The following is a 26,193-nucleotide window of genomic DNA, read 5'->3' as shown; positions in this document are numbered from 1 at the left end:
AGTGCAACAATTTAGTAACGTAAGGTAAGACAAAATATGTGATAAAAATGAGTCAAAAACAAACTTTACAATTAATTTATTTAAATTCATTAACGTTGCAAAAGTATCATGTGCAACAAATCAGGACACAAGTTATTGTATTCCTAATAAGTCAGAGAAAAATAAAATATTACATCTCCTTAGTAAATCAAGACCAACTCTTTCCTTTCTTACAGGGATCACATCAACATCTTCCACACACAGTCATCAGAACTAAATTTCTCACACTGTAAAATGACAGCACCAGCCTAAGCAACACATTTTGAATAGTGAAACGATCAAAGCACATTGTGTCTACATGGCAACAACGTGAACTTACATTAAGAAAAATATTTGAATTTTTGGAATTCGTATCAAAGTGTGTAGGTGACTAACTCTAAATTGTGTTCCACGTGAACAGTGTCCAATCGGCTGTGCAAGACAGTAGCCCTGAACACCTCCAATATTTACTAGTTAGGTTTATGTAAATGAACAGTTTAAGCGGCATAACTTAAAAAGTCTGTATACAAAAAGTGCAGTGGAGCAGCAGAGTAGTATTATTTTCCAAGTTCCTCCTTAGCCATACTGATTGTGAAAACACACAGATTTCAAAATGTAAATGTTTTAACCTCTTATATGAGGTCACATAAGACTCAGACAGCTATCCGAAGCAAACAGTTTAATATTGTTCTTTATCAATCTGAAAGCATTAAACCTTTCATTTTCATTACGTGTTTAAGTGCTTTATGTGAACTTTTCATAGAGTTTTTAAAGTAAATCTCAAAACATAAGAAATTAAGTAGATCTAGCATACATAGTTGAAACAAAATAACAGTTCTGTTCAAATTTTAGAGTCACTCCTGGTGTTTATTAACACATTATCTTATTTTCAAGTACTATTTAGAACTTTGAAGGAAAGTTACATTACAGGGACTCACCTCTGATCTAACTCTAATTCATTCAGAATCCTGGGTGGCGGAAGAGGGAGTGAAAGGCTCCCCAGGTAATTCTTCAGTACTATTAGAACACTGCATAGATGGTCTCCACTGCCCTTACCAGCTGACCTTCTCATGTGAATGTAAATTCATAATGCTTTCTCCCAGCAACTCAACTCTTCCAATTCCTGGTCCCTGCGACAAGATAAACTCTAACGAACAGGTGGTCTAATTAATAAGCACATTAACTCCTCTATTCCTTTCTTTTGAGGTTTGTGATCCAGTTCTCAAATATCTAAATAGGATGGGAAAAAAATAAGCATGAAAACAAGATGGGACGGATTAGCAAATCTATTTTCAGTCTATCTTCTCCCTTCTGATTGAGCAACGTTACTAATTTTCCCTATATAACATGGGGAAAAGGAGGACAAAGCAACTGTCACCTTATATATACCTTTACCAATCTCATCAGGAAACTGGCCCATTCTATCCGATAAAATCCTAATGCTAATTTACCTGTCAATTGAAGAAATCTAAAAAAGCCACTTCCGCACTAAATCAAACACTTCGAGATTCCCTGAGCACTCACATAAAAACCGCCAAATAGTGGTGCTATATAGTCCTCTACAAGAAGTCTCTATCAAAAAGCAGATCCCTCACCTTTTTAAATTCTGAAATTGCAGTTGGACAAATTCTAGCTACTGACATCTACTCGTCAATCAGCAAATTTCAGTACTCACTGCAAGCTACTAAATAGCGATGTCCACTTTCAAAGACTACATTAACGTTTACCAATCTTAGAAAACATAAAAAATAACCTAGTCCTAAACTTTAATCTGAGCACTGTTACTGCTGACCCTCTCTGTTCCAACTTGTTTCTGTATGAAGAGACAAAGCAGAGGAAAATATAAATTCTCATTATAGGTGTTACCAGTCTTTGCCTCCTTCACTTCCAGTCTTCTTACTCACATGTTCCGTGTGAAGCCTGCAGGTTTTCCTGTTGGATGCAAGAAAGCCTACTGCATGGTGCCAAGAGCTGCCACACACACTATTTCCCTTTACAGACACATTCAGTGACATCTGAGAGAACCCCTTTATAGTTTTCTCTTCCTCCCTTGTTTTGTTATTTTCCTTTCAAACTACCCTGCTAGGGCTTACCTAGAATCATATTCCACCACCAAGCTCCGCCCAAGGTAAAGGCTATTAAGCTTAAACCGTGAGGTCAATATACCATCTTTCCTTGGTGCTACCTAGGAATATGATCCAGCAGAACACAACCAAATTACTTTATACAAGAAACTTTTGACTAAAAGGCATTCAGAGCCCAAGTACAACAAAATATACTGACAAAAATCAAATTAAACCAGTTAAGTTAGATCCATGACCTTAGGAGAAACATGAAATATTACAATTATATGTACTTTCACTTCAATCAGTAATGGAAAATTAAAATTGAATGATATGGGGGAAATGTCACACAAAGACAAACGATTAACAACAAACTTGGTAAATGCTTCTCCTCCAACCTACCAGTTATGATCTTAAGCCTTAGGGTTATGAGACATTTATTATGGGGCACATCTCTATACCAGATTCCATTAAGGTGCAGGTTAGAGCAGGTGTGTTTTACTCTAGCGATTCACGGCACATCCCTTTCGTTATATCCCAAGTGTTAACACTGTTCCCTCTGAATTTTAATGTTCTAATGGATGACGGGCTAGTTGTACTTCAAAAAATATTTAAGAAAATGCACCACTTTTGCAACAAGCTGTATCTGTAGTTAGGAACAATGCTTGCAAAAGCAAAAGTGAACAAACACAATAAACTGTTGAAACTGAAAAACTGTTAATGTGGAGGAAAACCACCTATTTAAAAAGCTCAGCGAATTGTGAGCAGGATAAAGACTTTTATAGATGAAAGACTACTTAAAGAGCTCTACAAATATATACGCTAATCACAATTAAATTCCACAATCGTTTATTCGTAATTCTCATATGGTTAAATTCAGGAGGAATGGCTAAGTTGTTATTGTTAGTTTGCTTTTTCAACACAAGCCGTTCCTAAGGTTTGAGCAAGCAATAATGGTTTTGGCTTTACTTGCCAGAATGACGTTAGTTTAGGATCTGCCTACAGCTGCTGGATCCAAGTTAAGTCAGAAGGCTGCTGAGGAACATCTCATCCTGGGAATCCTCCAGGATTAGACTTAGGTTTAGCATGTCAAGTTTATAACTGAGAAGGACAAAAAGTAAAGGAAAATTCTCTTTGTAATACAAACTTTATAATAAAAATGGCAATGGTGAAAGCCACATGTATGTTCAGTCTGACAGAATAAAGCCTAAAAGCTTAGCCCTCCTTTGCTCCAATTTTGCTACTCTAGGACACTCTTTAATAAATTGCCTCACAGGAAGGCCCAGAGTGTGGCAGTACCCTCAAATTTGGAGGATACCAAGTTTTCCAAATGAGTCACACAAGTGTATGACACAATATTAGACCAACCTACTGTTTTAGGATGATTCTGCGGGCAATTAAGTTCTGTTCGAGCACCTAAGGACAATGTATTTTAATATAGTGTCAAGGTACTTACCAAATTAAACAAAAAGTTAATATAAATGTGTCATCCAAAACAGCATAACGCAGTGATGCTCTAAGACTTACAAAATAACTTAGTTTTACAGTACTGTCAACATGATTCAAAAGAAAATGTGAATACACACAATATCTGACTAGGTCAAACACTTACTATCAAGTTTAAATAACTGATAAAGTATTTTGGTAAAGTGCCCACATTGAGAGCAGTTAAAAAAGCAGCCCCTATTTTCTACAGAAAAATAGTGACAGTGAAGAACTCATCACATTCTCTGAATACTACACTGCACTCACAAATTCTGGAGAGTGATACCCTGGACACAGAGCTTATTTCACATTAGTGAACAAATCTAAAATTTTTATAATAAAGTTCTGACTTTGGGCCAGAAGATAAAATGTCCCATATATACATATATTACAAATCCCAATTCTTAGCCTCTGAAGTTTAGTTCTAAAAATGGCTTTTTGACTTGTCTTTAAAGTTTAAAAAGGAAACGGTGTGCAATACATTTGTATTTGCGCTTCTGAATTAAACGGTATTTATTAAATGAGAAAAAAGCCTAGGATAGTATACATCTACTTAGATTATGAACATGACCTTTGGGTGTTCACGAGAACCAGTTTAACTGTCCCTCATCTTATGAGCAACTTTACTCTGTAAGTTACTCAGGAAATGTATCTAACCATCTACAAAAACAGAAATTCGAACATGCACTTTACAAATCATGATCTCATTTACCTGCACATTCTTCCACAAGACAGGTATACATTAAAAAATATTGCTCAGAAACATAAAAATATATATTATCTCTTTCCTTTACCATTTAGGCATATAAATATTTTACTGAAGAAGATGTATCATTCAACAAACAAATGCAAAAACTGCTTTATATAAAGTGTGGTTCTCTGCTATTTAGCAATATAAAATATAAAATGAGTACAATATAATTAGCTAATAAAGAGCTAAATTCAAGAGATTTGCAAACCAATACAGCAGTGAACAGTCCCTTATACAAAAGTCCATTAAGGAAGAATCAAGTCAATTTTGTAACAGGTTACATAAAAATCAGGGCCAATAAATGCATTATAAATGCAAAAAAGAGCACTGCTTCATCAGCACATTCTTCAGTCTTGTCTGGACTAGATGCCAAACTTACTGTTCACTTTTCGGTTCATCCTGTTTTCCATTAAGCTCTTGATCAACTCTGGTTAATGAAAAACAATATAGATAATAAGACACTAGCAAGTGAACAGTTTTCTTTTAAAAATTGTGACTACTTTTAGCATAGAATATTATTCTGTTAAAAACAAAGCTTTGCAAAGAAGCAGACATAGTAAAAAGGTTACCAGACATTTCCCCAACCATGAAAGGTAATTTTTAAAGACAAGAGGACACTGGCAAGAAATGTGACTGTTGTTTCCTCAAAGACTATAATATACTTTATGTACAAATGCCCATAAACTTTACTATAAGTTCAAACTATAACAAGTATACTAAAATCTTGGAGCCATAGCATGGCTGGCAAAGGGATGTAAGTGATGAGAAGTGGTAGGAAAAACTCCCTCAACAATGATTCTGTTAACCGAAATATTAAAATGATACCAATTCCACCAATTGATCAATGTTTTTAAATTTTTTTTTTTTCAACATTTATTTATTTTTGGGACAGAGAGAGACAGAGCATGAACGGGGGAGGGGCAGAGAGAGAGGGAGACACAGAATCGGAAACAGGCTCCAGGCTCCGAGCCATCAGCCCAGAGCCTGACGCGGGGCTCGAACTCACGGACCGCGAGATCGTGACCTGGCTGAAGTCGGACGCTTAACCGACTGCGTCACCCAGGCGCCCCTGATCAATGTTTTTAAATTCAGTGATAAAAATGCACATTTACAGAAATCAGAATTATTGTCTAAAATTTACTAGTACACTTAGAGTATAAATGCCTTTCACTTATTTTGATAGTAAGAAGCCATCGAATTTAATAATCAGAAATATCCAGAGGTGGTTAAAAATCTGCCTCGATTAGTAGTGTGTTGCACAGAGATCATATCAAAATTTAGGCAAGTGGAGATTAGAATTATGTAATTACCACACAATTATAAACAACCCTTTAAAGAAGATAATGTACCATAGTCTATTATATTTGTACTAGTTGGAATTACTGATGGAGGGGAGTTTAAAACAATTTGATATATAAAGATACTTTTCATTACTATGTTTACATTACTATGATCATCACCACTCATTACTAGGATCACCTGAACATTAGTAAATGAGCCCGAAAAGTCTTGGTCTGTGGTAAAGCCAGATTAACAACATTTAAAAACATTTTTTTTTTTTTTAATATGCTGGTACCAAAAATTTGAAAGGTACATATTCTTGGTAAGGCTTGCAGTATACAACCAATCTTTTCAAAATCTGAAATATCCTTAAGAACGAATTTCACAATTACTTCACTTTTAAACTACATTCAAACATGTTAACAACTGTTATCTCTCCCTGGCCATACTTGGTACTGAGGAACTGTTTGGAAGAAACATCTACAACATTTAAAATTCTTATACTTCCACACTCAGTTTTGAAACCCCATTATTACCAGTACTCATCATAGGGATTTCACCTTAAGTAAGCTCCTCCTCATACAGCCTCTGTGAAATGTCTTAAAATATGCTCCTTTATCTTTAAAACTTTAATGTTAACCATTTTCAAGCTGACAAGAATTTATTAATTTTTAAGAGTAAAAAAACTCTGTACAAAAAAATAAGGAAGTGCCTGAAAGATACATGTAATGATTCTATCAAGGTTAAACAGAAGTTTTTAAAAGAGAAAACAAACAAACAAACAAACAAACAAAAAAAAAACAAGATAAAATAGTACTGGTAGGTTATCAAAAAATACATTTAAATAAAAAGTATAGTTCTACTATTTTTCTGATGCCTAAATTCTAGGTAACTGAATACTAAGAACTTTGTAAAAAGGCCCAGCAGATTTTATCAACAAAGGTAATTCATTTTGAAATCCATGAAGCAACTGGCTTCAGTATACAATTACAGATTATATTTTTAATTTCAGTTATCTGTCTGGCAAATGTACACTAGTGCCTAGAAAAAAAAATTAGCAAGATCTAAAATTACTGTTCACACCTCTATGTTCAAATGTTTGTTAAACTGTTAAGTGTCATATAAAAATGTAAAGCTATGATTCCATCACAAGGTCAACGGAATTCTTGCTCATCAACAGAGTCAAAATGTCCTCAAAGTTAAGAATGTTTCAGTTCCTTATAACTGGTTCCTTAGAATGGTCCAAGTGATAACTACATACAAATTTCTCACCCTAACTCTTAAGACACTTAGTATTAAGACAGTTTTGCTAATATGTCATTATTTTTTAAAAATCCATTAACAAGTTACCTCCAAATTCTACACTGTTCTAAATTAGTATATAAAATGGTAATTATTTTATACCCTTGCCTTTCATGTTCTATGCCAAGATATTAAGAGCTAATAGTTTGTTATGCTCAAAGCAGAAGTATTCAAAATTAAAGATGGAAAGCAGAGTATTTAACTATTAAATGGTATACTGAATTTTAGGTATTTTATTGTATGTAGGATTTGACTGGTTAGCAGGCCATTTATAAGCATACAGGGAAATCAATGTTGGTTAGCCAAAGAATATGTACATTGCAAATATAATCATAAACCCCAGGGAAATAAATTGATTCCTTAAATAAATATATATATTTATCAAAACCACTAGACATGTAAAGAATATGGTGAAACAGATAAAGTCTTAGAGGTAATTGGTTTTTCAAATAGTATTCTTAGCAATTTCTCTGGTTTTGTCATCAGTATACGTATACCAAAAAGGAGTGAAGAGGGGCTGTGGCCTTTAATTCCTAATTGGCATTATACATGGTGTTAAAATAGGGTGAATCCAAGCCATATTCAGCATCAGGAATTTTAGATTCACTCTGTATTTGGATTCTGGGGTATGTTTATATTTACAGATGCTATTATCTTTGTCTACAAGCTAACCAACCAATAAGGAAGAGTTAGTCTGTGCAATGCAAATGGACTAGTCTAGATGCAACCCAGTCAAGGTGTGCATATACCTTTTTTGTTTCTTTTTTAACTTTTCTTCTTCATACCTTGGTAGGGAAGAGTTATTTTAGTAAATATACATGTTATGAAGAGGAACAAAAACTCGAAAAAAAGGCACTGACAATAAATTCATATAAGACTGCAGGCAAAACCAAAAATACTTAATACACTGTGGAGAAAGTCAAAACTGACCTAAGAAATCTGGCTTTGACACATTAAATGGACTAAACCTCAGATTAGCAAAACAAAAAACTTTTTTCTGCATGACAGCAGTGTGATACCCAAGTATTTATGTTAATAGCCTTCTACCAAATCCTTATAAAAGTTATAAAGAAGTGAATGTGGTAAACAGAATATATTCCAGCCAGGAAGAGGAATTTTATCAGGTTAGGCTGATAAAAACAATACTGTATATTTCTCCAGTGACAGGATTATTCAATGCCATGATGAATTTACTCAAATTTGGACAGCAGCATGTTCCAAGTCTGCAGAACGTTCTTTAGTACTGACCAATGAAGAAATCAACTCTTAAGATTGCAAAGTCTTTAAAAATTAGAATTAATCACAACCAGAAAAATACTTCCTACTTCTTCAACTGACAGCCTGAAGAAAATGGTGACTAATGCAGAAGGTGTTGGAAAATGGCTTCTTTCCCTTTTCCTTCTTTACAAAAACAAGAGCAGTTACAAAATATTTATAATACAGGAAAAAGAGTGTGTATTGAAAAATATTTACCTGTTGCATATCAAAATATAAAAATCCAATATAATTAAAGAAATAAAACAAAACATACTGTTTTATGCATTCTGGTATGCCAACATATTCCATGGGGACAAGTTCCGCTAGTTCTGCCAAATTAAAGACGTATCTAATTTTTTGGCTGAATTTTGAGCTATGGAAGAAAATAAAAATAATTACCTCAATATTCTGACCAACAGAACTGACAAATTCATGCAAGGAGTTTGTGTTTTTGTTTCTAGTTTTGTTTTTTTTTTTAAAGTCAATGGCTCTCAGAAAATTACCTAATAAAGGGTCTTGTAACAGCTAGAAGTGTTCTGATAAACCATGAGGGATGTACAATGATTAGTGATTTTAGATTTTTCCGTAACCTGGAGTTAAAAAAAAAAAAGAAAAAGAAATAAAAATTTAAAAGCTCTACAAATTCTACTGCTGGAAGAAAAGGTAAGACATCAGTAAGTATGTACAAGTTTATACAAAAAAAAACCCTCATCCATAAGTTCATTTAGATGGGATATTCTTAAAGACAAGAAAATGCACTTGAGATGAACTTTACTCCACTTGGCTAAATTTATGTCCATCCACAGTATAGCCTGTCGTTAAATGTCTCCTAGATATATTCACTTTAGGATTGTGTCAACCAGGGGTAGAGGTCAATATGGAAAACAGAGGTAAACTGTTTTCATTTTTCAGGAGAGGAGGGAACTGGTACTCATTTCTTTGACACTATGAAAGGCACTGTGCAAGCAGAAAGCTGGACGTGAAGATCACCATAGGAACAGGAAATGTAAATAAGATCTAACACTTTCTTATGGGGTGTAAAACTCCCCCCTAAGAATTAAAGGCATTATCCTGGATGACTTATAATGACCAAATAAAACCTGTTTTATTAATGCATATTTCACACTTAAATAAAGTGATCATTAGCATTTTTTTTTTTTTTATCATAAAAACTAGCTCCTGCCATGTTTAGGTATTTAGAGAAACCTATTAATGAGTCTGAGTTCATTAAATTAGTTCAAATTAGCTATAGTCAAATCAAACCAATTGTAGAATCAAAGTTCCTTCCATTCACATGGATAACTAACTCCTAGGAGAACACACTTCTGGAGCTCACTCCAGAGGAAGATTATAGGTGAGCTTCTTCAAAACCATAAAACATGCTAAGCACTATGAGTTAAACAAAATTCACAATATATTAAAATAGGAAATGTACTAAGTTTTCCACCCTTTCCCAAAATGTAAATTACAGGAAAATGTTCAGTGTGGTATAAATAAGGAGAAATAAAGAACTATTTTATAAGTTTGTTTTAAGGAATTATTCTTTGTAAAACAGATCAAAACTCATTTCTTTCAGGATATTCTAAGATACTACATTGAGAAAATAGAAATGTGTTATGAAATTAACCAATGTAATTTATGGTGTCTTTAAGTGGCAATAGGAAATAAAATTTAACCTAATAAATCTAATCTAAAAATTATTCAGACTAGCTTTCAATGTGTATTTACAATACCTTCTATCAATTTGCTGATAGCATTTCCTGAGCCATCCCAGACTGGGCATTTTTCTTCGAGTTGTAGCACCATTTAAATAAACTATCATGTAGTTTTCTGCTACTAACAGCTCCAAAGTGCCAATAACATACCTATAAAAACAAATTAAGTTTAAGCCTTAAATATTGCTTTACACTACCAAACTCAATTATCCAAATTATAGAATGTCCTTCCCTTCTCTTAAATGACAGCAAAGCCAATTAAAATTCTAAAACTCCATTGGTTGGGGGGGGGGGGTGCCTGGGTGGCTCAGTTGGTTGGGGATCCCACTCAGGCCAGGATCCCAGGGTCATGGGATTGCCCTGCATCAGAGGAACCTGCTTGAGATTCTCTCTCTCTCTCTCTCTCTCTCTCTCTCTCTCTCTCTCTCTGTGCCCCCCTTACAGAAGTACACTTCCTCTCTCTCTCTCTAAAAAACAAAACAAAAAAAGTTTTAAAATTGCACTAGTCGGTGTTATGATTATATACAAAAAAGAGTTATCTCTTAGAAATACATATTTAAGTGTTTATAGATGAAATGACATGATTTCTGGGATTTGCTCCAAAGTTACACAATGGGGAGAGCATAAATTTTGGGGAGGTATAAACTGTTAACTATGGAACTGGGTGATTCATACACAAAGATTCAATATACTTCTTTCTGCCTTTGTATATGTTTGAAATTTTCCACAATAAGTTTTTTAAGTTCATATATTTTGAGAGAGAGTGTGTGTGTGCACAAGAGAGAGGGACACAGAGGGAGAAAGAGAATCCTAAGGAGGCTCCACGCTGTCAGCGCAGAGCCTGAAGCAGGGCTTAATCTCACGGTTCACGAGATCAAGACCTGAGCTGAGATCAAGAGTCGGACACTTGACCAACTGAGCCACTCCGGCACCCCTCCACAGTAAGAGTTTTAAAAACAGCACTAACTTAAGAAACAAAACGATTCTGGAGAAATATAACAGAACTTAGTTCAGTTACATTTGGCTTCTTGGGAATAAATGCAGTTTAGTCATATGATTTTGAGATCAAAGCAATTTCTTTACACTTAATGTATCCTCAAATATAAATAATAAAGAAGCTGGAACAGATCATTTGAAATATCCCCTCCGGTTTTAAACTGACAATTTTTCTGCTGAGTTGGAGAACAAATAGTTGCATAATGCCAAAGAATAAGGACTTAACCAGGATGGGGATATTTATAATCTTTTTCCAGTTAAAGTTCACCTTCTTGAAATGGAGATCTAATTAACCCAAAATTCTTCCAAATATTTTTGTGAAGATACACTTACTTAAAGAGATTGTCCATCAGGTATCGATAGTTGGGTTGACCACTTTCAGGCATAAAACATACAGCAAACACAACAATGGCATTTAATCCATCGCCATAATATCCTGGAAAAGAAATCAAAGAAAATCGCTAGCATGATTTTACTTTTTCAGAGGAAATCTGTACAGTTGACAGATTATAGTGATTCACTTTCCCCAAGTTTTTGGATCAAAAATCCTGGTTTCTTATTTAATCTTAAATAGTCTTAGAAAGATGTTTAAATCCCCTCTTCTCAAAACAAGTGCAATAAAATCTCATAAAACCAGAAACCCAATTAAAATAGCATAATCAGAAAGCCAGACTTATTTTAGTAAATAGACAAATGTGACATAATCCAAGCAGACATAATACAAAAACATGTGCAATAAAACAATCTTAAGCAATTTATGGTTAAAGTGGGTGCTTTTCAAAAAATAGTTTTACAGTCAACAATACCTAGCATTTTGTGGATTTTCGAGAGGATTAAAAACTAAGAAAAGATTACATCTCTGACAATTCTAACAGAAGAAAAAGTGTTAAAATGTGTATGTTTATTAAAATGTGTATGTTTATTATAATCTCTAGATATTAAGCTGTATCCAGTAACAAACAGTTTTGCTTTAACTTTCATTTCTATTGTTTACAAACACACGCTGAAAAGGTTTAAACATTTCAAGTACCTTAGCATCTTCAATATCTTTCTTAATCTCAGCCACAAAACACATTGTGATAATTCAGTAGCATAAAATGGCCCTAATTATTTTCCCCTAATCCAAATAAAGCACTATTTCTGAAAGATATTAGGTTTAAACCATAAGGCAGGTCTCACAACTTGTTTCCCATGAACCAGCTGAATTAATGTAAGTCTGTGGACTTCCTGATCCAGATTATCCTGTTTTCTTCATCTGAATAAGATTAAATTAGGTGGAATAATGTAACTGCAAATATTCAAGTGATTTGTTTTCAGATGAATAAAGACTATAGAAATAAGGAAGGGAATGCATTTGGTAGAGTAAATTAAGTAGAAATGACTTTACATAAAAAAACCCAATCTGCTTAACCTGTGTGGTCCCTTTCCTGCATTAGGATTTCAGGTAATATGACATGTTCTAGAGAGTGACTTGCATTTTTTTTTTTAATGTTTATTTTTGAGAGAGAGAGACAGAGAGAGAGAGAGAGAGGCAGAGCACAAGCAGGGGTGGGCAGAGAGAAAGGGAGACACAGAATCCGAAGCAGGCGCCAGGTTCTGAGCTGTCAGCACAGGGCACGACATGGGGCTCAAACTCATGAACCGTGAGATCATGACCTGAACCAAAGTCAGATGCTCAACAGACTGAGCCACACAGATGCCCCAGGAGTGAACTGCATTTTGACTACCATTAACATTCTGGCACTATTTACAGCGTGTAAGTAAACTTCTGTACATGGCACAGATGGATAGAAGTTATAATTGTACTTCCAAAGCTTTTCCTATTTGACTTGTGATTTCTTAAGGATCAAAGCCTTCTATTTTTGGATATTCCACAAATATGCAAAGTTGGTGCTCCGTAAGAACGTGGAATGAATTAGTTCTGTACTTTATGGTAAAGCTACAGGATTTGTTTAGGGCTTTAAGTAACACCAGGTTTTACTTACACAACAAAAAGACTAGTACAAGAATGTTCACAGCAGTTTTAATCATAATAGCCCCAACTGGAAACAACTCACATAGCCATCAAAGGAAAAGTGAATAAGCCAAGTGTGGTCAAACCACACAATGAATAACACACAATTAGCAATAACAAGGAATAAACAATAGACACGTGCAACAATATGGATGAATCTCCAGAATATGCTGAGCAAAAGAAGCAGACACAAGAGTGTATACTGTATGATTCTAGTTACATGGAATTCTAGAACAGGAAATGTCATGGGGACAGACATTAGAATAGTGGTTACTGGGGAGGGGGTATTCATTGGGAAGGAGTATGAGAGAATTTTGGGGGCAATGAGAAGTTCTACCTGTCTAGAGGTGTAGGTGATATGGGGATACATGGTTACATGGGCATTTGTCAAAACTCACTGAATCTTACATTTCAGATTAGAGCACTTTTAAGTGAAAAAGTCAGAAAGAAGAAAAACAAATACTGTATGATATCACTTATATGTGGAATCTAAAAAAGCCAAACTTAGAGACTAGAATGGTGGTTACCAGGGACTAGGGGGAAAGAGGAGATGTTGGTCAAAGGGTACAAACTTCCAGTAATATGATGAATAAGTTCTAGGGATCTAACGTGCAGCATAGTGACTACAGTTAATAATACCCTATTATGTACTCGGAAGTTGCTAAGAGAGCAGATCATAAATGTTCTCACCACAAAAAAGAAATGGTAATCACTATGCAATATGTATTGTATCAGATCAACACATTTTACACCTTAAACTTACACGATATTATGTGTCAATTATAGATATCTCAAGAGGCTGAGACCAAAAAAAAAAAAAAAAAATTTGCAAATGCTACAAAAAAGGATTACGGCATTTCACTGTATATAAATTACAAACAGATAAAAAGATGAGAAAGTCTCAATTTTGGGGGGGTGTCTAGGAAGAGAGTGGGAGGAAAACAGTTTTTGCTGTACACTCTTGTACCTTTTGAACATACTGTGTGCGTCTACTAATGATTTTTAAATGTGGTTTTATCCTTCTACTTCAAACCTGTTATATTTCTAAAATGACATAAAAATTACCAGTTACAATTTTTAACTCAAGGGAGAGCTTCTTTAAGCTTTTACATTTCTGATATTGCACTAAAAAATATGAACAATCTTTGATCGCTCTTACCTCCGTGGCTGATAACTTTTTTATAGGGTTCAATTGCCTTCATATCAACCCTGTGGTCCTGTTCTCCAATTCTGAACATACGCCAGCGTCGTCCATCTTCTTTTTCCTCTGCTGCTGTGTATTCGGTAATTGAGCCTTTCCTAATAATTTCAGTAGTTTTGGGCTTTGGAAGATCATCTGTCAAAATAAAAGGTTTTTGAATCACAAATTGTTACTTATAAATAACAAATAAAAATAAAATTGCACGTTAACCACTTTACTATCTAATTAGACTGTTCAGAGAATTTTTCATTATACCTTCTGTGGAATTTTTAAGTGTTTCTTCTATAATAGAGGAAAAGGCTTCTTGCTCTTCGTATGAGGCCATTTTATGCTTTTGGAAAACATGGTTAACTCTTTTTGTATTGCTTAATTCAGAAAGCACCTAATCACAGTGCAGTGTATATTCATGAGTCCAAAAAAGATAATTCACACAACCATCAAAATCTTAGCATACTGGCCTTACAATACTGTTCTAGATTCTATTTACAACATTGTTCTTGGTAGTTACCACTATAGGTTATTTACAGTAACTGAGAGCAAACTGGTTTTTGTTATTGAGCACATAAATTACTCCCCAAACATTGTAATACCAGATAGAAAGTGGTTAACTAGTCAATGATTATTTCTCATTTGATCAATTTTATTAAGCATATATTTACTGAAAAAATTCTGACGTGTACATGCAAAAGTCTATTTTGAATTGACATTAGCCAAAGCAGAAGCACCAATGATTAGGTGTAATTTATATTTCAAGATTGCATTTTAGTGGATTTTAAATGAAGAAATGATTTTCAAAATTTTAGTATCATAGTCCTTACCAAAAGATGGGGGAGGGGGAACCTACTGCATGTTAGTTGTTTGTTTCCAAGATAAAGCTGTTAACGGAAAATATCCTTCCAGGAAATGACTACAGCAGCATTAAAGAAAGAAGAGACAAAACACATAGGCAGAAAACTATTTCAGTATCTTTTAAAAAAAACTGCTATAACTGGACTGCTTAGTGAACCAGTAAAACAGGGAAGAAAAAAGGAACAAAGATACAGCATATCAAGGATCTTACTCTTCACTTCAGATAAGACACATAGTGCCGAACACTGCTTTGAAATGAAAATCATTCTAAGGATGAAACCCACAAACAACTATATAAAGATACTGTACACGGCAATTATGTCATTAAAGAAAGCATCCAAAGCAACAGACATGCCAACTCCTTTGAATTCTAAATAACTAATAATCAGGAATATAAAGTTTGCAAGACTAAGAGTATACATAATTCAAGCTGGTTGTTTATACAGTGTAGGCAAACCTAATTAAAAAAAACTCCCTTCAAAGCTCCCTCTCTGTAAATCCTTAATTACTTGTAGCATATTCCCTAAATTACATGTCTCTTCAAAGCTTTTCTTGCTTAGATTATTGACTGAATAAAAGAACATGCCATAATTATCAAGCGATATTTTGGAAGCAACATGAGAAAACATAACTTTACAATACTGGGCAATTAAGAAAAAAAAAATTAAGCCACTTGTGTAATCTACTAAAAACAGTTTTGAAACATAAGAATATTCAGCGTTAGCAGTACTTCACATCTTAGTAACAAATACAGTAGGAACTTTAACATATTTCAACAAAATCCCTTCGTCATTGATTTTGGGTTCATGCTCAAGTTTTAAGTTTTTCCAATTATCCTAATACGAAACTGCTACTCAAAAAACACATATGCATACAGAGACAAACATTTATTAATAAAAGTTAGATAAAAACAATGAAGCATTTACCTTCCCACTCAAATTCATTACTGTTCTCTGATGGCGTGTCTAAGCCATCTAAGTCAATCTCTCCACTTTCATCCAAATCATCTGACAGCACAGAGCCATCACTAGGATCCAGGGTCAGGCTAATGTCTGGGGCCATGAGTTTCTTTCTCACCTTATTTCCATTAAGTTCTAGTGAGCATGGAACGGGTAAAAGAAAAAAAAAGGTGAAAAAAAGATTAGAAGGATTGTTTACATGCTCAAGTTGAGTAAGAGAAAAATTTTAATCACTTCATTCTTGAGGAAAATTAACATTAATCAGACACAATCCCAAAGCATTAATTTACAAACTTTGGATTTTGATCATTATTGTTTCTACATCACGGCAAGATGACATACTCCAACAAGGATATATCTTTTTAAATAACAGACGCAGATCTTACAACCAACTCTTACTACTAAAAATGAACTCCTCTCAACTTTTTATTGTAGAAATTTCCAAAAACCAAGAGTAGGTCTTTGGAAAGTTATAATTTCCAGAGCATTCCAAACACGCTTTCTTAAACATTCAACTCATTCTTTGGCTCCCTATAATAGAACAAAAAGTGAGTATATATATATATATATATATATTTTTTTTTTTTTTTTTTGCTTGACAAAGAAATGTGTTAAAAAATAGCACAAAGCCTATCATTTCATTGAAACCAAAATGTCAAGTTCTTACCAGGCTGGCTCTCTGGTCCAGTTACAGCTAATATATCTGCTTCCATACTATCATCCTCTGGTAAAGGTCTAGAAGACACAGACATAATTTTTATTTCACAAATTAAAAAAATTTTTTTTGAAGTTAAAAGAACTATTAAAAATATAGAACCAATTATGTGGAAAACTGAAGAGAGTGGTTTCTTAAGCTTCAGTAATTTACAAACCACTTTTAAAGAAAATTTCAGACTGTTGGAGATGACTTACATATTTAAATAAATAACACATAAAAGTAGATACAAATTCCTTATCTAATTCCTCTTGAATACAACTATAAAACAATTCTAAAAATTATAAACAACCTAAAAATATATATAATTCAAACGCAGGAATTTAATGTGACATATGATACAACGGGTGATGAAGGTAAATTGTCCCTCACATGGGATGATGGTGATGATGCCTACAATTCTTTTGAGCTTCGTATTTCTACATTACTATTATCCCCATGTGTTATGCAATGGCTTGGTATTCCCACCAGCTGTCCATATTCCCACTGCTAAGGGACCTTTCTATGCACTGGGATGGTCTTCTAACCAGGAAGGTATGGAAGCATCATTTACATAGAAGATCTGCCTCTGCCCTTTTTCTCTTAACCCAGCTGGTGTCAATACCATTGTAAACACAAATGCAAACATATCAAGGTAGCTGGCTAGATGATCTAAAAAAAAACCAAAAACCTTATTTAATAAATTTTTTCTTAAAATAGAAACACAAAATTTAATAATTCTTACAGACATTTAAAGACTCCATTCTCCCAGGAACCCCTTAGACTCTAAGAAATACCCCATTAAAGCATTTTTTTATAATAACAAAAATTTTGAAATTTACGTCTTGAAAACAAAGATGAAAGATTATAGAAAATCACATATATTTAGTTGGAATATAAGATACAAGAGAATTCATCTAACTGTTGGATGGGAACTCTCATTTTCTAGTATCAAATGAATACCTTTCAATACTGGGCTGTTTCTTCTTTTTTTTTTTTTTTTAAATGTGTATTTACTTTTGAGAGAGAGAGAGAGAGAGACAGAGAGAGAGAGAACACGAGCATGAGATGTGGAGGGGCAGAGAGAGAGGGAGACACAGAATCTGAAGCAGGCTCCAGGCTCTTAGCTGTCAGCACAGAGCATGACACAGGGCTCGAACCCACGAACTGCAAGGTTATGATCTGAGCCAAAGTCGGATACTTAACCGACTGAGCCACCCAGGTGCCCCTCAATACTGGGCTTCTTTAAGAAACTCAATATTCATTTAGTAAGTGACATGTCAATAAAGAGATTTTGAAGTTTTGTTTTAAATTTTCTTTTAAAAGTATTGCTCACATTGGAAAATCTTCATCTTGCCACTCTTCCTTAAGTTCCACACCTTCCATCCTCAGCTTAGATTCAATATCAACTACAAGCTCCTGATAATCCAGAGAGCCAATGTCCTGTGAAAAGAGAAAAATTTATAACAACGTATCTTCCATTTTATTTTTTAACTGCTTAAAAGGCATAATAATCTTGTACCTTAGTTCACACCTCCACCCTGGTTGCGAAATCAATTTACTGGGTTTCAACTACCATTAAAAAAAAAAAAAAAAAAAAAAAAAAAAGAATGAGAATGAAGAATGGTGTGTGTGTGTATATATATCCACACACATATATACACATATACATACGTATACACATATGTATATATGTATATGTATACACATATGTACATGTATACATATATACATATACATGTGTGTGGACATATATACATATATATATATATTCTAGCAAAGTAAGTGCTATTTGTAGTAAGGGTATTGTGCAGTGAAAATACTCGTTTTCAGTTACATATATGCATGTGTATCCCAGGCTGTGATTTAAAATTTATTAAATATTTTGACCTATGGAGAAAAATTATGCAATTTTAGGGGGAAGGCACAATGAATAAAAAGTAAATATATTCTCTACTCTAGACCCATAATTTTCTGTCATGTGGATGGAGGTTGATTCTAGAAATCCACAGTAAATCGCATTTACATTCATGATGGCACTAAAGCCAAGTGATATGTGTGCTGTATTTTTTTTAACTGAGGTATAATTAACATTTTTGAATTGAAGTACAATAAACATGTGTGCTGTTTTCTATATTTCCTCCCGTACAGTTTCAATGCCATAATTCTGGAAGTATTTAAAGAAGGCTATTTAGTAATTATCCAGTAAATTAATTTTGATTTGCCTCATATCTACACTAAACTTTTCTCATACAGTTCAGCATAAGTTTTCAGACACTTAGTGAGTATTTCCATTGATGCATCCACATGTGTTAACCTAGGCCATTAAATTTTAGTTTGTCTGAGGAAGGGTGTGGGGCCAACATCCTTATTTTACAAAGTGAAGAACCTAGAGATTGGTTTGGTTGATGGAATAAGAAACAGAGGTTTAAGTACATTATTTAAGAAGTCATAAAGATCAACTGGTTAATGAGTGCAACAAAAAACTGACAACTTTAGGGGGAAGAAGTATAAATGACTATTCAGTTGAATTACATTAGACCAAGTCAATAGATGACTAAATGTATTTTTTTTTTTTTAGATTTTTTTTTTTCAACGTTTATTTATTTTGGGGACAGAGAGAGACAGAGCATGAACGGGGGAGGGGCAGAGAGAGAGGGAGACACAGAATCGGAAACAGGCTCCAGGCTCTGAGCCCTCAGCCCAGAGCCTGACGCGGGGCTCGAACCCACGGACCGCGAGATCGTGACCTGGCTGAAGTCGGACGCTTAACCGACTGCGCCACCCAGGCGCCCCGACTAAAGGTATTTTTTGAAAAAGTAATAAAACATGTATTTCTTAACAGATAGGAAGTATCACTAGAAGTATTAAAAACAAAGCAAAAAGCGGTTGGCCCCAGTAGAAGAAAGAGGGTGAGATGGGGAGAATGACTGATGCATTTCATAGTAAATCCTAAACTATTTGACTTTTAAAATCATGTATATATAACTTTTAAAAATACTTATCAAATAAAACAAAAGGTGACACTCATTCACATTCACTTCAATTAGTCTTCTAAAACAACATGGAAGGATCTCAAGGATATAATGCTAAGTAAAGTGTCAGTCAGAGAAAGACAAATACGTGGACAAATACATCATATGTGGAATTTAAGAAACAAAACAAATGAACGAAGTGAAAAGAGAGAAACAAAAAACTCCGAGTCTTAAAAATAGAGAACTGGTGGGGAGGTGGGTGAGGGATGGGTGAAAGAGGTGAAGGGGATTAAGGGTACACTCAACATGATGAGCACTGAGTCATGTACAGATCTGTTCAATCATTCTACTATACAACTGAAACTGATATAATTCCAGTTAATTATACTGGAATAAATAAATAAATAAAGAAAGAAAACAAAGACATGGTTATGGTTTATGGTTGCTTCATGTGCTGTCATTACAACAGTCAAAAGATGTACAAAGCTGGGGGTGCCTGGGTGGCTCAGTCAGTTAAGCAGCAGACTTCGGCTCAGGTCATGATCTCGCGGTCCGTGAGTTCAAGCCCCGCGTCGGGCTCTGTGCTGACAGCTCAGAGCCTGGAGCCTGTTTCAGATTTTGTATCTCCCTCTCTCTCTGCCCCTCCCCCGTTCATGCTCTGTCTCTCTCTGTCTCAAAAATAAATAAATGTTAAAAAAAAAAAAGATGTACAAAGCTGTACAGAAAAAGCACTGTGTTCCAGAACAACAATAAAATTAGGCAATTTCTGAAGTGTTAGATTTCACATGGTAAACTAAATTTATATCTCTGCCAAGTTTGAATTCTTACCTCTGCTCAAAGAAAGGTTTCACACATTCTCAAAAGGTTTAAATTTTCGAGGACACGCTTTCAAGTACAGAAAAAATGGCAAATGCTATCTTTTCCTCACTAACATATTTTCTTGGAAAACTCAGTATTTATATATAGGAGTAAGGGATTTTTAACTCTTTGGGAAAACAATGAGCGAGGCAATGTTGAGTAGAGAAGAAAATAAACAGAAAAGGGATACCTACCTTACCAATCTCTTCTATTTAAGACACAGAACTAGTGTAAAAGACCCCAAAATTATGGTCAACAAGCCCAAATACTTAATGCTTATTGCCCTAGAAACTGATGCTCAAGAAGACTGAAACACTCTGTTAATACAGGTTTAAAACTGTCTCTTTCAAATTTTTAATTTTTTAAATTATTTTTTTTAAATTTACATCCAAATTAGTTAGCATATAGTTCAAATTTTTAATTTTTAAAATTTTAATTTACTCCTCAATGTTTTCTCAAGTCTTTTATAATCACATTAAAGTGAACTAATATACTTCCTAAATTCAATAATCAGAAAAAGTTTCCATTATTTTGTCTCGCCTTTTTGCCAGGTGTTGGAAACATACCAGGATGTTCTTGGTGTCTTTTTCAAATATCCCACATACTCAGAAAAATATTTAATATCTCAAAAACAAAAGGAGAGACTGAAAGTGCTATCACTATATTCCCAACACCTAGCACAATGCCTGGCACATAAGCCTGTAAATATCAGTTACATGAATAAATACTTAACTGTAGGTATGACACTGGATAGCAAGCCTTTGTGTTGCTTTACCCCTTAGGCTTATTTTTCTTATTAAACTATGTAAGTAGGCTTTCTGTTGTTTTACTCCCCAAAAAGTGTAGCGAAAATATTTAGGGCAATCCACATCCATGCAATTATCAATTTCTGTTGGTAAAATTATTCCTCATTTGTAAGAGAAAATATGTAACTAACCTGTGAAATTCGATAAGACAAACCCTGTCCTTTCGATCCTCTACCACAGGAACCAGTCTATCACTTGAAAAGAACTTCTCTACCCAATATAGAGCCTGAGTCCTTCAGATATCTCAGCTGATTCATTCAATTTGTACTTCAAAATCATGAAGTACATGATGTTAATACACACAGCACATGGACATGGATATTTAGTTTGGGGATAATTATTTAAGCTAGTTAAACAGAACCTAGGAGGAGAGATAAAGATAGATTCACTCTTGACCATTCCACCACGAATTTTAGGGAGAAAATACACTAGGTGGATAAAAAGTTTAAACAATTGAGAGAATATTGTTCTTGGAAGCACTTAGTCATCAGCAGCTGTAAGAACAGGAAACAAACAAGAAAGGAGCAATATAAGCACAACCACTTTGAAGGAAATCAGGACATTGCTGACTCACAAGTTAACTGTGCCTGTTTCCCACTTTTTGTTCATAGATTTAGCAAATTAGAATGGGGAAATAACACTTTAAGATGCCATGTGTTAAAATAACCTAATGCAACAGGAATAACTTGATTTCTCAACAGACTTGTGGTACCGGGAGAACATCATAACTTGTGCCAGTTATCAGTGGAAGTCATAGAGATAAATTCACAACAGTTGCTGACCTCAATGAGGTTAAAAATCAAGGAGAATGTATTTCCTCCTGACAGTCTCTGGAAGGAGGTGTGGTGGTAAATTCAACCAAAATGAAGAAGGGGTTTCCCTATGCAACTCAAGATTGAAAACATTAAAAGCAAAAATTAAGTATTAAGGGGTGCCTGGGTAGCTCAGTTGGTTAAACGTCTGACTTCAGCTCAGGTCACGATTTCACGGTCTGTGAGTTCGAGCCCCGGGTCGGGCTCTGTGCTGTCAGTTCACAGCCTGGAGCCTGCTTCAGATTCTGTTGTGTCCCCCTATCTCTGCCCCTCCCCCACTCACCCTCTGTCTCTCAAAAAATGAATAAACGTTAAAAAAACTAAAAAAAAAAAATTAAGTATTAGAATCATATTTACAACCGTCTTGAGTTATAAATTATAATCTTACATGACAACTTTACTATTATGTAGTGTAACAGTTCTGCTGGAATAGGTGCTAGTAACCACCATCTACAGTTGCAGAAGGAAATGCCCAGGCAAGCCTTTCACTTCCCCATTTAAATGAAAGGGCTTCATTCTAAATATTTATGTTCACTTTGCCCTGTAAGGTTGGCAACACTGGTAGCACTATAGGAAAACACTTCAGGCCAACTTATATGTTTACAAAGATCACCAAAACACCTACAGAAAAATCTTATATGCTTGTCACTACTTGAGAGCAGGATCATGCAGGGGTTTTTAAGAATGAAATGACACCATGATCTGTCACCTTACACCTATTAGAATGGCCATTCTCGATTCAACAAGAAATAGCAAGTGCTGGCAAGGGTGTGGAGAAAAAGAAGCCCTTGTGCACTGCTGGTAGGATTGTGAATTGGTGCAGCCACTGTGGAAAACAGTATGGAGGTTCCTCAAAAAATTAAAAATAGAAACACCATATGACCCAGAAATTCCACTTCTGGGTATCTATCTGAAGGAAACAAAACCACCATCTCAAAAAGATACATGCAGCCTCATGTTCACTGCAGCATTATTTACAATAGTGAAAGTGGAGAGGCAACCTATGTTTTCATCCATGAATGAATGGCAAAGAAACTGTGGCATATATATAGAATGGAATATTATTCAGCCATAAAAAGAATGAAATCTTGCCAGTTGGGACAAATGGATAGACCTTAAGGGTATTATGCTATGTAAGATAAGTCAGACAGAGAAAGACAAACACTATATGGTCTCACTTAACTTATATGTGGAATCTTAAAACACACATAAAATGCACACACACACACACACGCACACACACCAAGTTCTTCGATGCACAGAACAGTGGTTGCCAGAAGGGAGGGGGGTTGAAGGAGTGGGCAAAATGGGTGAAGGGGGTCAAAAGGTACAAACTTCCAGTTATGAAATAAATCCTACGGATGTAACGTACGGCATAGTGTATTACAGATCTGAAAGATGCTAAGAAAATAATTCTTAAAAGTTTTTATCACAAGATAAAAATTTTTAACAATATGTGGCAATGAATGTTAAATACACTCATTGTGGTGATCATTTCCCAATATATAAAAATATCAAACCATTATTGTATGTACACCTCAAGCCAATATGATGTTATATGCCAACTGTACCTCAATTTAAAAAAAGAGTAAAATGAGATACTCTGTCAAAAATGTTAACACAAAATTCAAGAAAAATTACAATGGTCTGACTCTTCTCAAAATTGTGAAAATAAAGCAAAGAATAATTATGTCACCTATAAACAGTACTTTTAAAAAAAAGTTCTTAATGTTCATTTATTTGAGAGAGAGAGACGGAGCGTGAGCAGGGGAGGGGTAGAAAGAGACACAGAATCCGAAGAGAGCTCCAGGATCTGAGCTGTCAGCACAAAGCCTGACATGGGGCTTGAACTCATGAGCCGTGAGATCATGACCTGAGCTGAAGTCAGAGGCTTAACCGACTGAGTCACCACCAGGCGCCCCTAAACAGTACTTTTATTATCAGTATGCAGAACATAATGGAGATGCTCTAAGGCCTTTACAAAGATTAAAGTATAATACTGATCTCCTTATTGTAGTTATAAATATATTTTTAACATTTTTTTAATTATTTATTTTTGAGAGAGAGAGAGAGCGCGCGTGCGAGGGAGGGGCAGAAAGAGAGGGAGACAGAGAATCTCAAGCAGGCTCTGCACTGTCAGGTCAGAGCCCGACAAGGGGCCGGAATCCACGAGTTGTGAGATCATGACCTGAACCAAAACCAAGAGTCAGACGCTTCATCGCTTAATCAACTGAGCCATCCAGGAGCCCCTGTAGTTACAAATATTGGTTGTAATATAAAATTATAATTTTGAGGACGGCCTAGGTGGCTCAGTCGGTTCAGTGGCCAACTCTTGATTTCGGCTCAGGTCATGATCTCCAGGTTCAGAAGACTGAGCACAGTATCAGCGTGGAGCCCTCTTGGGATTCTCCCTCTCTCTCTGTCCCTCCCCCACTTGCAGTTTCCCTCTCTCAAAATAAATAAACCTTAAAAAAACGATAATTTTGGAATATTACTATCATCACATTATACTAGTAATCTGCTTTACACCATGTAAGCTTAATAAGACATCTTTCCATCTACTGTTAGCCAAGGTTAATTTTTCAGAACTGGCTATATATACTTCCTTTTTTAGATGCCTTCCTGCATCTCTGATCTTACCAGCATTTCTCCAGATGGAATCTGGAGAACTACTTTCCTTTTCACATTTACTAACCACTTGCACATTCATCATCCCCTATGTTCCAATCAACAACTTCTGCGAAGTATAAAACATTGGTGTTATTATCACCATTTTCTTCTTATATGTGAGGCAAACGACACTACATCCCGGTTCCCAGATTAACCCGTAGACTATTACAGCACACTGTCTCCAGTTCACCATCAACTTTATACAGAAGAAGCCTGCAATGCCAGATCTGGTTACATTTAACTTCAAAGGTCCTCTAACGCTTAAAGACTACAACAGCACTGACTTATGATGGTCTAGTTCAAGTTTCATGTTTGCAGAAGTGGACCTGTCATACTTCCTGTATAAGCCCAACAACGTTAGGTGGCAATTGAGATTAGAAAGATTTAAGAAGAGTGTGGAGAAAATGTAAAATGACAAGAACTAAGTAAAAGATGTACAAGATCATCAAGAAGATAGTACAAAAGGGAACTAAATTGGGTAACTTCAGTTACCAACCTTATCCATTTACAAGTTGCAGAAATTCTTACACAATTTTAGAGAAAGGATGTTTAATTGAAAAAAAGTTAAGTAATTATGCATTAAGACAGAGATCCTAATCAAAAAAGGTGAGGACGAAAAAAGCAACACTAAAATGCAACCACACACTTCAGCGAACTATAAGGCACTATGATTACCAGGATGAACAGGGCAAACGCTGTGCTCTCAAAGAGCTCCAGGAACAGGCAGACAAGGTAAGTTTCAAAGCAACATAACAGACCCAAATAAACTCCTGACTTAACGTGAGCAGATCTAGTTGATCTCAAGGTGCATCAGCTACACCCAGGAAACCCAAACCATTAAGCAAAAGGCAAAGTCTGAATTCACGCAGGAATTCGTCTTTTCACAGAGGAAGGTCTACTAAAGCTTTCATTACAAATGCCGCTTCCGCGTCTACTCCCCGAGAGTATGAGGCACATCAGAAGTCCAAGTTTCTTTGTTCTGCACCAGGACTGACGCTGATCCTAAATACGGGACCAAAGGGGCCAGGTTACCGCACCCCGACTAGGGTGTGTGCAGGGGGAGCGGAAAAGGGGCAAGTTCTCTCCTGAGAACAACAGCACAAACGGCAGACGGGTGGCGGGGGGCGAGCAAGGATGGCAAAGGCAAGCAGGAGCCGAGCCAAGGGCGGGGGCCTAAGCTGGGTGGGGATCCGGGAAGCGCCTCCCGGGCAGGTTCCAAGGCGCCCCCTACACCGGATAACTCTCTGGGCTTCCTCTCTCGGGCTGTCCAGGGGACACGCGCCCCTCAGACATCCGCCCCAGGCCCGCTTCCAGCCCAGGCCCGCCGTGCCTAGTCTTCCCGGGCCGCACTCACCCCGGAGGAAGCCTTGGCCCCCTCGTCTTCTTCGCCCCTCCAGGCCGGCGACGCGGGGCTGACGGCCAGGTCGCAAGAGGTAGCGCCGAGAGGAGCCCGCTCCCCTCGGACAGCAGCGGAGACCCTGGCCCAG

At 35.7% G+C, this 26,193-nt stretch overlaps 1 protein-coding gene across 7 annotated transcripts; it reads right to left on the bottom strand.

Annotated features, from left to right (window-relative positions):
* Positions 1-61: 61 nt before the first annotated feature.
* On the bottom strand, positions 62-26,193 carry BNIP2 (BCL2 interacting protein 2). 7 transcript variants are annotated; one of them, XM_023256164.2, is made up of 11 exons: positions 26,061-26,193; positions 17,922-18,028; positions 16,559-16,626; positions 15,859-16,026; positions 14,042-14,218; positions 11,202-11,304; positions 9,891-10,022; positions 8,661-8,747; positions 8,432-8,530; positions 7,650-7,685; positions 62-4,744 (listed from the first exon to the last, which is right to left on the bottom strand). In XM_023256164.2, exons 2-11 carry the CDS (start codon positions 17,969-17,971, stop codon positions 4,693-4,695), a joined length of 972 nt encoding a protein of 323 aa, XP_023111932.2. In that variant the 5' UTR covers positions 17,972-18,028; positions 26,061-26,193; the 3' UTR covers positions 62-4,692. The 7 variants fall into 7 exon arrangements, with proteins under 7 accessions (XP_023111932.2, XP_044915171.1, XP_044915172.1 ...); XM_045059236.1 differs by lacking the exon at positions 26,061-26,193 and adding an exon at positions 21,356-21,391; XM_045059237.1 differs by lacking the exon at positions 7,650-7,685.

This window comes from Felis catus, chromosome B3 (genome assembly GCF_018350175.1).
Source record: "Felis catus isolate Fca126 chromosome B3, F.catus_Fca126_mat1.0, whole genome shotgun sequence".
Classification (NCBI taxonomy): domain Eukaryota; kingdom Metazoa; phylum Chordata; class Mammalia; order Carnivora; family Felidae; genus Felis; species Felis catus.
The sequence above is the reverse complement of the archived record's forward strand: the minus strand, read 5'-3'. Positions and strand labels throughout refer to the sequence as shown.

Excerpts from the sequence above, each read along its gene's own strand:
- BNIP2 (XM_023256164.2), bottom strand. The coding sequence starts at position 17,971 with ATGGAAGGTGTGGAACTTAAGGAAGAGTGGCAAGATGAAGATTTTCCA. Across the intron at positions 8,531-8,660 it reads GTTACAAGACCCTTTATTAG|CTCAAAATTCAGCCAAAAAA; the intron begins GTAATTTTCTGA and ends TTTCTTCCATAG. Across the intron at positions 7,686-8,431 it reads ATACCAGAATGCATAAAACA|GTATGAAGAAGAAAAGTTAA; the intron begins GTATGTTTTGTT and ends TTCCCTACCAAG.